General features: G+C 39.9%; 1 protein-coding gene across 2 annotated transcripts in view; it reads left to right on the forward strand.

The window, feature by feature from the left end:
• Positions 1–17,630, forward strand: part of carm1l (coactivator-associated arginine methyltransferase 1, like) — a 55,976-nt gene that overhangs the window by 11,293 nt on the left and 27,053 nt on the right. For both annotated transcript variants that reach the window (XM_052019513.1, XM_052019514.1), the window contains exons 2-5: positions 5,023–5,148; positions 6,358–6,464; positions 11,908–12,012; positions 13,969–14,079. In XM_052019513.1, the coding sequence (XP_051875473.1) occupies positions 5,023–5,148; positions 6,358–6,464; positions 11,908–12,012; positions 13,969–14,079 (449 nt within the window). The remainder of the gene's footprint in view (positions 1–5,022; positions 5,149–6,357; positions 6,465–11,907; positions 12,013–13,968; positions 14,080–17,630) is intronic.

The raw sequence follows: 17,630 nt of genomic DNA on the forward strand, positions 1-17,630 counted from the left end.
GGGTCTCACTCATTTGTTTTTTGTTTCTGTTGCAAAATTATCATTTCCTTCTATTAGCATGGAAGGAGTATAGAAAGCTTTAACATTCACCAGAATTTTAAAATTCTCAAGCCAAGCACACCAAACTACTTATTCACGAGGTCTTTCTGGGCCTCTAAACCAAAGTCCCGGCCATTTACATTTTCAAAATGCTTGGAGTCAAAATTCATGCTGCCCGATCCTCCGCTCTGTTTTTCCATTGTACATTGGACTGTAATGTGGTTTTATGGGCAAGAACGTCAGGAAGCAGCAGTATATAAAGGCCAAGCCCAGGTTATAAATGCCTGACTTATGCACACCCCTGCATATGAACAAGCAATCTGACATATGTTTGTTCCTACCAACAGCGGAACTAGTTTCCTCTCTTTCTCCGCTTTTAGTAACTGTTCTTTCTCATCAGTCTTATGTGCTTTTAATGTCATTCATTACAGTACCACGGAGGCATGGTTACCATATGGAGTGACTTCTGTGTATTTTCTGCCTTATGGACAGAATCAACTTGTGGACGTCTGTAAAAACGGAACCCATTCATTACCCAGGGACGGTCTGTATCTGCAAATCCTGAGAATGTGTAACTTGGCTGTAATTATCAGTGACTTCCCCAGTTCCCAGTATTTTTCTGTGCAAAATGACAATGCAATTGAACATTAAGTTTAACATTGTTAAATCTCACAATAGAATGATCAAGAACTTCAGTGGAAGGATAAGAACAAAAAACAAATTGCTAAGGATTAAAAGGAAGATGAATTTAAAAAAGTGTAAATTTATTTAATACATTATTTCTTATTCATGTCTTTGGTAATTTCATCAGCAAAGTCTGCTTAAAAAGCATGTTAACTTTCGCACCAAAATTTTTGATGAAAATATTGAGTCCCTGAATGTACTTGTGGTTTAACAAGTGACGGTACAATGTGTTGCAAAATTCACAGAGATAGATATTAAAAATATAAAGATTTTTTCATCATTTTTTGTAAAACAAAATGCATTATATTTCTGTCATTAGAATTAAACTGAGACGATCCTAACTCCAATTGTAATGGATGCTGTATTTTGCATGGATGTTAGATTTGCTTCATTTGGTCAGAACAATACATCCAAGGGTAACTGTGGAGTCTGAGTGTAATCAAAACGATGTTTCATTGAAACCTGGGTGGATAATCTCCCTAATTTATCACTTTTTTCCCCCACAGTAGGATAAGATTATTGGCAGGAGTTCTGTATTTATCCATCATGGTAGGAAAGGGTAACATTTTCTCCCACAAGCTTGGCTTTTGATTCCCTGAAGTGGTCCAGAATTTGCACTCCCTCTCTGTTGGACAGAAACCAAAGAGCGGTGGAACTCCATAGAAGAAAGGCTGACCTCAGAAGGGAAATATGCCTGTCACAAGTGCTCGCTTAGTTTGAATACGAGCTCTGACAAATTATTTTGGAATACATTTGAAAGGTATCAGAGTGCTCCTGAAGTGGAATTTTGAAATATGGAATGTCTTAAACAAAGTTCACTACATTACTGTAATGGTAACTTAACAGCTATCACAGTGGAGCAGCACCTCTTTCATTGGATGTTGCAATGATCTTTGAGTTTATTCAGTTGATGACAATGAGCTGGATTTTATATAGATTGGTCTGCGTCACAGCCCCCGCCAGACTTGTACAGTCATACAACACAAAAACAGGCCCTTAGGTCCACCACGTTCATGCTGACCACCAACTATCCACCCATACCAATCCCATTTTCCAATATTTGGCCTGTGATTCAAGTGTTTGTCTTGATACTTAAATATTATCAGAATACCTGTCCCCACCAGCCCCTCAGGCAATGAGTTCCAGATAACAACCACTTTCTGGGTGAAAATTTTCTTCCTCGGATCCCTCTAAGCCTCCTGCCCTTATCTTAAGCCTATGCCCTCTGACTTTATACACCTCTGTTTAAGGGAAAAGTTTCTCCAATCTATGCCCCTCCTAACTTTGATTACCTCTATTAGATGCCCCCTCAGCCTCCTTTGCTCCAAGGAAAGAGAATCCAGTCTCTCCTCATAACCAAAATGTTCCATCCCAGGCGACATCCAGGTGAGTCTCCTCTGCACCCTTTCAAGTGCAATCACGTCCTTCCTATAGGATGGTGACCGGATCTGCACTCAATGCTCCAGTTGTGGCTTAATCAATGTTTTATATAGTTGTACCTTAACTTCCCTGCTCTTGTATTCTATGAAAGAAAGTATTCCATGTACCTTCTTAACCATTTATCTACCTGTGCTGTCACCTTCAGGGATCCTTGGATTTATTCACCAAGGTCCCTCTGTTCCTCAATTCACCTTAGGGCCCTACTGTTCACTCTGCATCTCCTAGCTTTATTAGTCCTCCTGAAATGCATCGCCTCACACTTATGGAGATTAAGTTCCATCTACCAGTACTTTGCCCAAATGACCAACTCTTCAGTATTGACCTGTAGCTAAAATTAACCTCCTCATGGCATCACCAATTTTTGTGTCGTCTGCAAACTTACTAATCATACCTCCTACATTCACATCTAAACTGTTATTGTATAAGTGGCCAATTCCTGTGGTACACTGTGGTTTACAATTATATAAACAGTCTTCCTCCATCACTCTCTGCCGCCCATTACCAGACCAATTTTGGGTGAAATTTGATAGCTTGCCTTGTATCCTTTTGGACCAGTGTGCCATGTGTGATCTTGTCAAAGACTTTGCTGGAATCCAAACAGCTGCATTGCTCTCATCAATAAACTTCTTCACCTCTATACACTCGATACAGTTTCACCTTAACAAAGCCAGGCTGACCATCTTTAATTAAAGCTTGACTGAGATCTCTTAAATGGTATTCCCTCATTTTGAACAGTGACTCCTAGTTCTGGATTCTCTCACAAGAGAAAACAAACACCTCTCAAAAACGTCTATAGCCACGGGTGAGATGCCAGAAGACTGGAGGGTGGCCAGTGTTGTGCCTTTATTTAAGAAAGGCTGCAAGACAAAACTAGAGGGCATAGGTTTAAAGTGAGAGGAGAAAGATTTAAAAGGGACCTGAGGGGCAACGTTTTTACACAGAAGGTGGTGGGTATATGGAAGGAGCTGCCAGAGGAAGTGATAGAGATGGGTACAATTATGACACATTAAAAGGCATTTGGACAGTCGCATGGATAGGAAAGGTTCAGAGAGATAAGGGCCAAACACAGGCAAATAGGACAACTAGGACAGTTAGGCAACTTGGTCAGCATGAATGAGTTGGGCCATAAGGCCTATTTCCATGCTGTATAGCCCTATGACTCTATAACCTTCAGGATCTTGCATGTATCAATCAAATTCTTCAAGCTTCTAAACTCCACTGGACTATAAGCCTAGTCTGTCAAACCTTTCCTCATAAGAAAAACAGCCTGCTTCAAGGTATTATTCTGGTAAACTTTCTCTGAACTGCATCCCACAAATTAGCATCCTTTCTTAACAAAAAGTAGGCAGCACAGTGGTGCAGCGGATGGTGCTGTTGCCAGGAATCTGGGTTGGAAACTGACCTCAGGTGCTGTTTGTTTGAAGTTTGCATGTTTTCTCTGTGACTGTGTGGGTTTTGTCTGGGTATGCATGCACCATTTGTATACTTCAGCTTGCTGATGGAGCTTGGAGTGAGCTTTATTTTTACGTGGATGTAACTTGAACATTGTTCCATTTATTTGACAGATTAGCTTCATTCCATCAGGAAGCTTGTTGGCCGTAAGGCATAATATTGCGATGAGAAAGGTTAAGTAGTGAGTTGGAGCGATGACACGCCTTGCTTGTCCCCATTCTGCATGGGATTGGGTGTACGGTAGACTCCTAGTTCAGATCAGGACTTGCATGCTATCACATTGCAGAAGTAAAATGGAGAAAAGTGTTTTATAGCAGGCAAATTTGAGAAAGATTCTTCAGTCTCCCTCAATTGATAAAGTTAGAGGCTTTTGTAAGATTGAGAAAGACCATGTTAATGCTGCTCCTTGCAGTTTTTTTTTGGGAGCTGTGAGCAATGAAAATCATGTCATTGTACCTCTTGAGGAATAGGATCCTTACTGTGCTTCAAGGAGTAGTTCTTTGGCCACTGGAGGTGATTAAGTAGGACCTTGGTGATGACTTTCCCTGTGGCAGATAGCTGGGGGACCCTTCTGTATTAACAAAACCAGATTTGTGCCTGTTCTTGTTCATCTGTGCCATTGGTGAGAATTAGGTATACTGTTATCGAGCTACGTTGACTGTACAATGCAGGAACAAACCATTCTGGTACCTGTTGTGGCATGTGCATGATACATTGCTCTTTATCTGATACGTTCAACATAATCTTCTTTTCCTTTCTTCCTCATATGTTAATCTGGGTGCTTCTTAGACATATTTATGCTGTCTGACTAAACTAGTTTTTTTCACTTATTTTGTGGTAGTGAATTCCACTGTCTAACTATACTGGGTAAATAAGTTTCTCCTGAATCCTTTATTGGATTTTCAAGTGACTGTTCTGTATTTATGGCCTCTATATTTGATTTCCCTTGGAGGAAACATTTTCTTTTTCATCTACCATTTCATAATCTCAAAGGCTTCTATTGAGCTGCCTCTGGGGCTTATCTTTACTGCAGTAATTTCTGGATTATGTGTTTTGTAACTAAATTGAAACTGCTCACTCAACCTCACAGGGAAGTTTTTTTTCTGCAATTGCAAACGTTGTTTTGACTCTGCAGCTACATCAGCAGAGTGGCAATATGCTAATCCATGCGTGGAAATAAATATCCCAAATCGGCCATGTAGTCAGAATTACACAAGAAAGCAATTACAGAAGCACAAATACCAGTGTCGGCAAAGAGATCATTTATACACTGGAGCTGGCTGTGAAAAGGCAAAGAAAGTAGCTCACACTGTAGTTGAGATTATGCATTAGTAAGAACTTCAACAGACAACTGGATTCCAATGAGAACTGATGCTGGTGTTCTGATATAAACTTTCTTTCTTTCAGGAAATGGTGTTTGTGTGTTCAAATGTTCCATAAACCGGGAGACGGAAAGCTGTCGGGTGGGAAAACAGGCCTTCCTCATTACAGTCGGATGCAGTAGTGTGTTACTTCAGTTTACCTCACTTAATGGTGAGTATGTGATGGAGAGCTCGTGTGGTTCGTTTCAGCAGTGGTTAATAATGGATGTCTTCCCTGTGATGTCTGGGCGTGATGCAATAACTCGAACCAATATAACTTCTAATGGATGATTTTGTATGAATTGTTCAGTGCCCTTTCTTTTATCCTCAGTTTGGATTGAATCTAGAATCTTCCATCCTGGTGGTGTGCCAATTTAGGGAATCATGGGACCCAAAACAACTTGTAGTTGAAAATCTGAGCGATACAGACTCTTAAGAGTTGTTCTTGGATGGTTCCCTCCTTGATATAAATGGACAAATCATGACCAACTGTCCAAAGACATAGAATCTCATCAGATTTATGGCCAGGAGAGAAAAATGGGAACATTCCTGAAGCGGTGGCCAACAGCTCTCCCTGAGGCAGTGCGGTGGGTTGGTCACTATTGCAATATCACTGAGTCCAGATTTCAGTCCAGCACAGACACAAAACCTACAATTGCTGTTTGTTGGTGAATTATTTATATTTTTTTGATCAGGAACGATGGTGTACTGCTTTAAGTAATTTCTGCATGATCTCATTATCCTCGCTAAATTGTTGAGAGAAATTTTGCCAAATCACTGAATCTACATCATATTATTATTTGTGCTTCTTGGTAGAATATATGTACTCCAGTCTGCTTTTGTTGTCTATTCCCTTCAGTTTTGCATGGTTTCTTATCAAATACTTAATTAGTTTTCTTCCAAAATATTATCATAATGTGATGCAGATTTTAAATGTTCACATTCTATTGAATGCTAATTCTTATCTCTGCAGCTCTGGCAAGTGCAATGAACACTTCCAATTCTTGACACCCGGAATTATCCAGTTTGTCCATTTATGTCCATTTCTATCGAATATTTGCCATTTCAGACATAACTTCAGCAGTATAAGTAAATTACTGCAAACTTATGAGGACCAGCTCAGTAGTTTTCTTCATTTGAATCACATCACAATTGCTTATAAATGAGGTTTCACAGTAATAATGTAAATGTCAAGATCGGTCCATGATTCAACCTGGATCAGAATCACCAATAATGCTTGGGTCACATTGTACCATGTAGTGCTGTCAGGAGAGTGTTTCAAAGAATGCAGTGTGTCGGTAGCTATGAACTTTTTATCTATTCTCTTTCTATAGAATGGTTTAAAGTATTTTCACAGACATGTTTATTCCTTTGTTTTCAGAGTTCTTTACCTTTTACAATTCTTTAAAGACCTTTAGAAGCTCCAATAAAGCTCCCTCAGCATTCAGCCAACGAACAGAAGATGCGTCTGCAACACAGTACTTCCAGGTGGGAACCAGTCAGCTTGATCATTGCTCATTCCTTGTCAATGATTGAAACACTCAATCTGTGATTCAAGGAAAGCATTGGAAAACATATGTCCATAAATTCGATTTCACTCACTTTTGGTGTGCTAAATGAGCCATGTTTTGCCCCGACACCAGATCCAAGTGTCAGCGAAAGAATTGTGGAATTAGGATATCTTTTAAAAAGATTGTTATTATAATCTTCCCTCTTTAATGATGCTGAAACCCAACTTGCATGATTAAGGACTTTGTGATGGAAATGAAGGAAAATAATAGTGGAGGGTGAAATCCTGGAGGGAGATAACACCATAGCCACCCAGATGGAGGTCTGCAAACACGTGGAGTGAGTTGATCACATTGCAGCAATTGTTATAATCTATTGTGGGTGTCAATAAAGGAAATGAAAGGTTAAGCACACAGTTTCTTCAAGCTATGTCAACTGCCAGCAAGGAGATTTGTAGCATATTGGAATGACTGTGTGAGGGGCAGAGGTTGTGGTGATTTATAACAGATGAAAATGATGTCAAGGATAATTCATTACTTTTGTATTAGGCCACCTTGCACATTGCTAATGGTATCACCTGCATGAATTACAGCAAGGCATTCACACCTGCCCAGGATTAAATTGTAACAGGAGATGACCAGTCCAATTTCCTGATGGGTGATAGTTCAACAGAGAAAGCTTGCAAACACTTCAACGCATGTGTAGAATGCTTTCATGACACCTATTTTTTTATATGCGTAATTTGTGCAAATGTGTCCAGTTTCTAGGCAGTAATACTTTATATGCATTACATTAGTTCAAAACCTTAAAGAAAAGAGGATGAGGCAAGAACGCTGACACAGTTAGAATTTATAATTTAGGAGCGAGGGTGGGTCCCTTGTCCCCTCAAATCAGTTCTGCCATTCCTGTCTATCGGTATTCCCTTTTCACACACTTAGCATGTATCTATCTTCCTTTGGCTCATAAGGGACAAAGGAAACAGAATCTTTGAATATTTGAGGAAGAGAATTCAAAAACTCACAACCCCCTGAGAGAACAAACGTGGCTTCATCTCTGTCTTAAATAGACAATCTCTTATTTTGAAACAATGACCGTGAGCTCTAGATTCTTCCACAAGTGGAAACCTCCTCTCCACAACACTGGCTCCAGTGGCACTCCACTGATTATCAATCTGAAAATGATCCATTTATCCCGACTGGCTAGCAAACAGAAAACGATCTTCTATCCATGCCAATGTATTATTCCCAACTCTACACACTCTAATGAAGTAACCCTTTTTGTGACACTTTATCAATGATTTCAGGAATCCAAATACCCTGCTTCGTTTTAAATAAAGACAGAAAATGCTGGAAGCTCAGTAGATCAGGCTGCAAATATGGGAAGAGAATGTCTTTTTTGATTTTCATATCCTGTTCGTTACCTCTTTAAAGATCTCTGCAAATTTATCAAACACAATTTCCCTTTGTAAAACCATGTTAACTCAGTGTGGTGTTTTTATAATTTTCTAAATATCCTGCTATTTACCTCAGTAATGGATTTCAGCATTTTCCCAATGACAGATGTTAAGATAACTGACTTTCTGTATTCCTAACAAGAAAATAATTGCAGGAGAAGGCCACCTGGCCCCTCAAGCCTGCCCCGCCACTAAATATGATCATGGCCGTTACGTGCTGGCCTCCACTCCTCTTATATGCTAGTTCCCCACAACCCTGAATTCCTCAATCAATCTTTCAAATATTTATCGATCTCCATCTTAAGTATTTCTAATGATCTGGCCTCCACCATGCTCTGGGTCAGAGAATTTCAGAGATTCACTACCCTCTGAGAAAAGAGATTTCTTAGCACCTCGGTTTTAAATACCGGCCCCTTATTTTGTAGCTATGCCCCCTTTTTTTGTGACTCTCCCACAAGTGAAAACATCTTAATATCGACCCTAGCACATCTCCTTAGGACTTTATATGTTAAATAAGGTCACCCCTCACTCTTCTGAAGCCCAAGGATTACAGATCCAATCTACTTAGCTTCTCTTGATAGAACAATCCTCTCATCCCAGGAATTAGCCTGGTGAATCTCCTTTGGACTGGCCCCAATAGTAGTATGTCCTTTTTTGGGTAAGGGGATCAACATTGTGCACAGTGTTTCGGGTGTGGCCTCGTCAACAGCCTGTACAATTGTAACAAAACCTCCCTGTTGTAAACTCCAACCCCTTCACAAGAAAGACCAAAAGGCATTTTGCCTTCTTAGCTACTTGTTGGATCTGCCTTCTAACTTTTTGTGATTCATGCACTAGAATATCTAGATCCCTCTGAACTTCACTCATTACGCAGTTTCCCTCCATTTAGATAATAATCTGCCTTTTAATTCCTCCTACCGAAATGCATGACTTCACACTTTCCCACGTTAAACTTCATTTGCTGGGTTTTTTCCCCAATCACACACTCTATCTATCACTCACTCAGTCTAAAAGCTATTGCTGGATGTCTTATGTCATTTGCTTCTTTACACTCATACTCTATCTTCTCTCTTTTTTAGTCATCCTTTTGATTTCTGAAAAGAAATTCCCAGTCCTCTGGCCTATTACTAATCCTTGCAAAATCCTCTGTCCTTTTTAATTTGATATCATCCTTAATTTCCTGAGTTAGTCACGGATGGTGCATCCTTCTCGTAGAACCTTTCTTCCTCACCAGAACATACCTTTGCTGAAATTCATGAAATATCTCCTTAAATATCTTTCACTGCTGATTTTCTGTTCTACTCTTCAATGTATTTTCCATGTCCAGTTTAGCCAACTCTGCCCTCATGCCAGTCAATTCTTTGTATTTAAGTTGAGAGCACTAGTTTTAGACCCATGAAATGTATTTTATGAACAGGGTACAATGTGCAAAATTTACAAAACCCATTTTTGTGCCAAATCTATGTGGTTGAAATGTGCAGCTTTAAATTGGATTTATACTCTGTTTTTGAGGGCAACTCGAAAGGCTGTGGCTTTGGTCATCCAGATCCTAATCTCTTCCCTGCTCAAATCTCTGTGCTTCTCTTGGTCACTCTTTCCAGGGGGGATCCTTTACCATGAGATCATTAATTTTTCCTTATTACACAATACCAGATCTAAAATAGCCTGTTCCCTTGTTAATTCCTCAACACGTTGTTCTAAGAACCATTCCCAATTTCCATGAACTTGTCCTCAAGGCTACCCTTGCCACTTATGTTTGTCCAATAGATATAATGATTAAAATCATCCATCACTATTACAGTCCCTTTCTTATGAGTCTCCATTATGTTAGAATGCCTGTATACTACTTCCACCAGTGACTTCTTACCATGCTATTTCTGATCTCCACCCAAACAGATGCTATATCTTAAGCCTGTGAGCCAATATAATTTCTCAGACTGCAGTAATCTTATCCTTTAATAACAGAACTACCCAACCTTCTATTTCTTTCTGTTTTTCCTTCCAAATTGGCAAAACTCCCTGAATATTCAGTTCCAACATTGATTGCCTTGCAACTGATAAGATTTGTGCCATCTAGATATGAATGTGGCATGCATTCAGAAAATGAGTCATTAATTTTAACTATTTTACTTACTCTGGCTATTTGCTGGTATACTCTACCTTTATACACTCTGCTCCTCCCTGATGCTTTCTGCTTATCCTTGCCACTGCTGTTGCCCTGCATATTGTCTTCTCCTTTCTCTTTGCCTTTCTATATACTCTTCACCAGAAGTGCTATCTTCTAGTTCCAGCTTAGGTTTTCTCCCATAACAAAAAACAAATAAAACTGCAGATGCTGGAAGCTGAAACAAAACAGGAAGGGTCCCTGACCCAAAACGTTAATTGGTTTCTCTTTCCACAGATGCTGCTTGACCGACCGAGTTCTTTTAGAATTTGTGTCTATGTTTTAGCTTTTCTGCCTTCTGATTATACCCTCTGGTTGCCATGAGAAGCACGGAGATTTGAGTAAGAAAGAGGTTAGGATCTGGATGACCAAAGCCACGGCCTTTTGAGTTGCCCTTAAAAACAGAGTATAAATCCAACTTAAAGCTGCACATTTCAACTGCATAGGTTTGGCACAAAAATGAGTTTTGTAAATTTATGATTTTATACATATTGTACCCTGTTCATAATGCCCAAGTAAAAATACATTTCGTGAGAAATGCTGTAAATGTTCCTTAGGTTAGGTAGCATCTGGGGAACAAGAAACAAAGTTTCTATTCTGAGGTAGGGTCTGAAATGTTAACGGTTTCTCTTCCCACCTGGCCTGTTGAGTATTTCCAATGTTTCCTGTTTTTATTTAATCAGAGCCATGTTGCCTATTCTTAGGTCTAATTATAACATTTGCACCATTATGAGAAACTTCTTGATGTGACTCCAATATCTAACTACAGCTAAATTACATTTTTCTCCCTGGAGAAATTTATCCTACATTCTCTTTTTGCTGTCTTCCACTGAAGGAAGCATCTTTACTGCAGGATATAATCCTTGAGGGATTGAGGGGAAAATTACAAATATTTCTTTTAAATTCCTTGGGGAGATTGAAAGCCAAAAGCAGTAAAATGTTAAGCACTTGTTTTCCAGAAAGTTAAACTATTTAAATTGTTGTGGTCATCTATGGGTGTGATATGGAAGCCAATTTGGTAGACTTTTACTGGAAAAGATTGCTGTATTCAGTGTTGAATGTTTTTTGATGCTCGAATTATCCTCGTTCTCAGCACTTTCCCAAGAAAAAAAAGTATCTCTCCAGAAATTGAAAATGTACGTCTCTTCTTTCTCAGCAATATTCCCACACAGATCAAGCGTTTTGCTGCTGTATAATAGGGAGTTGCCTTGTTTTATGATGTGCTCAGAGTTTGATCGCTATCCTTGGCATCTGTATCCATTAACAGAATCAGGTTTATTATCACTGACATATGTCGTGAAATTTGTTGTTTTGCGGCAGCAGTAGAGTGCAAGACATAAGTTACTATGTTACCAAAAAATAAATAAATAAACAGTGCAAAAGAGGAATAACAAGGTAGTGTTCATTGGGTTTATGGACTGTTCAGAAATCTGATGGCAGAAGCTGTTCCTAAATCGTTGAGTGTGGGTCTTCAGGCTCCTGTACCTCCTCCCCAATGGTAGTAACAAGAAGAGGGCATGTTCTGGATGCTCAAGTTCCTTAATGATGGGTGCTGCCTTCTTGAGGCGCTGCCTTCCGCAATCTACAATCCTCCGCAGCCTCTTTCAATCCTGCACATTGGAGCCTCCATACCAGGCGGTGATGCAACCAGTCAGAATGTCAACACTAGGTGAAAACAGTTGACTTATCAACAGTGACCAGGTTACTCCACTGTTTGCTGAGTAACAATCCTATGGTTTTTAAAAATACTTTACTGGATTTATCAGCTCTTGACTAAAATTGCATTTTTTTTGTTTTCCATTCAGTTTTATGGCAGCTTATCACAACAGCAGAACATGATGCAGGATTATATAAGAACTGCCACTTATCAAAGAGCAATACTCCAGAATCATGTTGATTTTAAGGATAAGGTGAGTGTTCAAAAGATGGAGTTGGGTGGAGTAGGACAAGACTTAACCTCTTCATTACTATCTGATAACATTTAACCCCTCAATTTTCCCAATCCTAACTTTACTTTCAAATTGTGATCAAGTACAATAGCAAATGAGCATCCAGTCTCCACGAAAGCTCAACTCTGCAAATTTGTTGCTTCAGGTAATTATGCTTTTTATTTTAAAATCTTTATTCTAAGACTCTTGTTGTAGTCTAATAGTCTTAAATACAATAATTCACACCATTTGAAATGCTGGTCATAAACATTCAGGTTGACTGAGATCTTAATGTGCATGTTGAACTCTCAAAATTGAGGAGTCAGTAAACTAATTTTAACACTTAAAATACTGCAAAAAGATAAATAAAATGTTAAGAAATTTCATAAATGGAGGGTCCAAGTCTTCATGGGCATTGAACGGATCTTGTACACTCAGTGCACACAAAGACCACATTTGCTTGGTTTGTAGAGTAAGCAGGCAAACTTGAGTTGCTCGTGGACTTTGTGGAAGGAACGAGGAGCGATGCTTTTGTGGCATGGAAGATCATTTGATAGTTGGGTTGGCAGTGCAATCAGCTATTGGAGTAGTGCTGCAGCTGCAATTAGTTAGTGGTCGAATTTGGACTGGTGATTGAGCCAGGTACAGCGATAGGGGTTGGGTATCCTGAAAATGGGTAAGTACAGAACTTAGAGGAACTATTGTTGGTGATTCCAAGTGCTAAACTCCACATCCTCAGATCCAATCAAACACGTCCTCCCATAAGTGTTGCTGAGGCAGTTCTTGTATTCATTTAGAAGGCCAGCTTTTGTACAAATAGTCTGCACAATTAACTTATTATGGAGGAATTTTGAGGAAGTGCCATCGAACTATGCCTGGTACGGCTGTGGGCTCAAATGCATAAGTTCTGGGACTTCCACAAGTTTGCATGGATGATCTGGGAGCAATTTGGCAACCATTATGGAACATAAATTAGGTACCTATCCATTTCAGCCAGTGGTTTTCCAATAGAGCTCACAATCGTACCATTATGTGATAGAATTTCCAGGCCTTGGATGTAGAACCATTTTTTCACCCACCCCACTACCTAAAGCAGATGATCCTATTCTGCCAGTCAAACCTGAAAAAGCATATAATACTTCAGCAATAGAAGCAGAAAATCTTTAAATGTTGGGACATGGTTACAGGAGTTAGGAACAAAGACAATGACTTTTCGTCAATGCTAAATATAAACAAATTTGCAAAGAAAGGTGTAAGGGGAGGAGAGAACAAAAGTAATGCCTGCAATGGATTAGATTGTATGAGGGATTATTTGAGAAAAGAGGTGAAGTGCAAAGTAAGGAGGGTGACAATGAGACAAGAAAAAGATTAGATGTGGTGGAAATGGAAGAAACAAAATCACTTGGATAACCAATAAATTTTGGAGATTCTCTTTTATCCATTATCCCAACCAAGAACTTGACACTGCTGAAAATGATTCTGTTGAGCTTAATGGACTGGACTTTTAGGAATAGAAACACAGCTCCCTCTGTGTGTATGTTCGATGCTACTGACCAGGATGAATTTTCAGGCAACTGTTCCTTCATGTACAGGTTTATTCATGCCATCTATTAACATTGATAAAAGTACACTATTTTAATTCGAATTCGTAAATTCTATCTAAGTCATATAGTGGCACAATAAGGCTCTCCCTAAGTGTAATCCGCATTGATAAATGTGTATGTCTGTTTGTGTTTTATCTTGGGATTTGCTGGTTATTGGCTGAGCTCAAAACTCTGGATTGGAGAGAGTTGTGTGCCCATTTGCCTGCCACTGAAGGACTTTTCACATTGCATTAACTTGCATAAAGGGTGCTTGGAACTTACTCTGCACATTTACTATGACTAAACTTTAGCATGATCAGAAAAAAATGGGTTCTGACTTTCTTTCTGTTTAAAGGTTGTTCTTGATGTTGGTTGTGGCTCCGGAATTCTTTCATTCTTTGCAGTTCAAGCGGGAGCTAGGAAGGTCTATGCCGTGGAAGCCAGCTCGATGTCAAAGTATGCAGAGGTACTGCACAGATACACTACGTGGATTACTTATTGATACATGCACTGTTGACTTCTACTGATTTAACTGCTATTTTGTAATGGTCTTCAAAAGGTAGATTTGATTTACAAAAGATTTGTAGAAATTTTTGATGGAAATTTTTCTACAAATTCCTTTGCACCTGTTAGCTTGGCTCATTTGGTAATCTCTCATTCTGAATCAGAGGATTATGGATCCAGTCTAGGCTTGAACACACTTTTTCTGCATGTGACATTAGCCTTGCCTTCCTGTTTAGGTGAATGTAGGGAAACTACTGGCAAAGAAGAACGAGGAATCTGGTAGGTTGCGTTCAGTGAGGTCAATTACCTCATTAAGTGTCTGAGGTAGATTGCAGTGCACGCACTAGTGCCAATTTTACATACATAGAAATAGTACTTTCATTTGAATAGCTATTTATTAGTGTGAATTTAGATGAAATTTCTCAAAGATGACAATGTGATATATAAATGCAATCTCTAATAAGCCTCCAGTGTTCCAAATATTTTTAGAGTATATCATTAAAAACAACTTTTTTATGTACAACTTCACTAGATCAAAGCATGAGTCACCAAATCACCTTCTCTCTGATCCCTGCTTCCATTTGGTAAGTCTGCTGAGCATTGCTAAGTTACCCAATGTGAGGAGAAAAAGAGATACTGAGGCAATTAGAAGTACACAGGTGTTTTGTGGCAGCAGGCTGCATTGCCATTGTGTCTTCCAATTAAAGTGAACAAGCTTGTCCAGAGTTAAACAAAAGAGCAGATAAACTGTGCGCTTAAGAGAATGACTGATGAGCTTTCCAAGAATCAGAATCACGTTTATTATCACAGGTTTATATGCCGTGAAATTTGTTGTTTTGTGGCAGCAGTACAGTGCAGAGACATAAAAATACTGTAAATTACAAAATAAATAGTGCAAAAAGGAATAACGAGATAGGGTTCATGGATCATTCAGAAATCTGATGTCGGAGGGGAAGAAACTGAGTGTGGGTCTTCAGGCTCCTGTACCTCCTCCCTGATGGTAGTAACGAGAAGAGGGCATGTCCCGGATGGTGAGGGTCCTTAGTGATGGATGCTGCATTCTTGAGGCACCACCTCTTGAATATGTCCTCGATGGCGGGGTAAGTTGTGCCCGTGATAGAGCTGGCTGAGTCTACAACCCTCTGCAGCCTCTTTCGATCCTGTGCATTGGAGCTTTCGTACCAGGCTGTGAGGCAACCAGTCAGAATGCTCTCCACCGTCCATCTGCAGAAATTTGCAAGAGTCTTTGGTGAAATACCAGATCTCCTCAACTCCTAATGAAGCAGAGCTGTTGGCGTGCCTTCTTAGTGACTGCATCGATGTGTTGGTCCCAGAATAAATCCTCCGAAAAGTTGACGCCCAAGAACTTGAAGCTGCTCACCTTTTCCACTGCTGACCCCTTAATGAGGACATAAGAAATAGGAGCAGGCCATCTGGCCCGTCAAGCCTGCTCCGCCATTCAATAAGATCATGGCTGATCTGGCCATGGACTCAGCTCCATCTACCTTCCTTTTCCCCTACTATGCAAAAATTTATCTAACTGTGTCTTAGGTAGCCTCTACTGCTTCCCTGGGCAGAGAACTCCACAGATTCAGTACTGTCTGGAAAAAGCAGTTTCTCCTCATCTCCATCCTAAATCTATTCCACCGAATCTTGAGGCTATGTCCCCTAGCTTTAGTCCCACCTACCAGCGGAAACAAACTTCCTGCCTCTATCTTGTGCATCCCTTTCATAATTTTATATGTTTCTATAAGATACCCTCTCATTCTTCTGAATTCCAGTGAGTAAAGTTCCAGGTGACTCAAGCTCTCCTCATAGGCTAGCCCCCTCATCTCTGGAATCAACCTGGTGAACCTCCTCTGCACCACCTCCAAAGCTAGTATATCTTTCCTCAAGTAAGGAGAACAGAAATGAACACAGTACTCCAGGTGTGGCCTCACCAGTTCCCTGTACAGTTGCAGCATAGCTTCCCTGCTCTTAAATTCAATCCCTCTAGCAATGAAGGCCAACATTCCATTTGTCTTCTTGATAACCTGTTCCACCTTCAAACCAACTTTTTGCGATTCATGCACAAGCACTTCCAAGTCCCCCTGCGTGACAGCATGCTGCAGTCTTTCACCATTTAAATAATAATCTGATCTTCTATTTTTCCTTCCAAAGTGGATGACCTCGCATTTACCAACATTGTACTCCATCTGCCAGACGCTTGCCCACTCATTTAACCTATCTATATCCCTCTGCAGACTCTCTGCATCCTCTGCACAATTTGCTTTTCCACTCAATTTAGTGTCATCAGCAAACTTAGATACGCTACACTCTGTCCCCTCTTCCAAATCATTAATGTAAATCATTAACGTGAACAGTTGCAGGCCCAGCACCAACCCCTGCGGCACTCCGCTCTCCATTGATTGCCAACTACAGAAACGCCCATTTATTCTAACTCTCTGCCTTCTATTGGTTAACCAATCCTCTATCTATGCTAATATATTACCCACAACTCCATGCAGCCATATCTTATGAATAGGTGTGTGTTCTCTCCACTTCCCCTTCCTGAAGTCCACAATCAATTCCTTGGTCTTGCTGATGTTGAGTGCAAGGTTGTTGCGACACCACTCAACCAGTCGATCTATCTCATTCCTGTACGCTTCCTTGTAGCCAGCCGGGATTCTACCAATGATAGTGTCATGTGTGCCTTCATATGTATTTTCAGCCAATGTCATTGAAGAAAATTTGGTCAAAATGGATGACTCATCCACATGGTTGAGCTGAAAGTTTCCTCTGTCAAGTGGGCAGGAGGAACTTTTACAAAATTAGTTCAGAGGTCCGTGGCTTAGCTCCCCAAGCGTTATAATTTGGCATTCTATTTGTAGTATTATTCAAGAAGGGGAAAGTGACCATTGTGTGAAATTGAAGAATTTGTACTGGACATCGATGTCAACCCTTAAGATGCATCCATTAAAGTACACTGGTGGAAGCTTTGCTGCGCATTCTACATTTTGTTGAAATAACAGGGAATATTAATAAAGGGAATGCAGTACCTATCATCCATGTGGATTTTCAGAAGGCATTTGACAGCCCCATATAAAAAGTTGGTAAGCGAAATTTAATAACTATTGAGAAAAGAGATCTGTGGTGGCACAAATTGGGGGAAAAAATGGCTTAAGAACAAAAAGCCGTGTTGCGATAAATGGTTGTTTTTCAGACTGGAGAATAGTTCCAACAGAGTCCGTGCTGGGACTTGTCCTTTTTTCAAAAAAATTCCTGTATATTACAACAAGGCTTTGAAAGAGTCTGTGACTAATGCACAGCTTCATTCTTGTGAGCTGTTCTTAGTTTCACAGCTGCTCCCTTGACACCTGAAATGCAAAGTGAATCAACCAGGTGTATCAATGTTGGCGATGTTCAGCTACTTAGCAGCAGCTGCTCTCCTATAGTATTCATGCCTCTAACTTAATTGCAAATGCTAAGAGAGCCTGGAAATATTGAACAGGAGGGAAAGATGTGTGCTGAATG

The sequence above is a fragment of the Pristis pectinata genome, chromosome 7 (assembly GCF_009764475.1).
Source record: "Pristis pectinata isolate sPriPec2 chromosome 7, sPriPec2.1.pri, whole genome shotgun sequence".
Taxonomy (NCBI): domain Eukaryota; kingdom Metazoa; phylum Chordata; class Chondrichthyes; order Rhinopristiformes; family Pristidae; genus Pristis; species Pristis pectinata.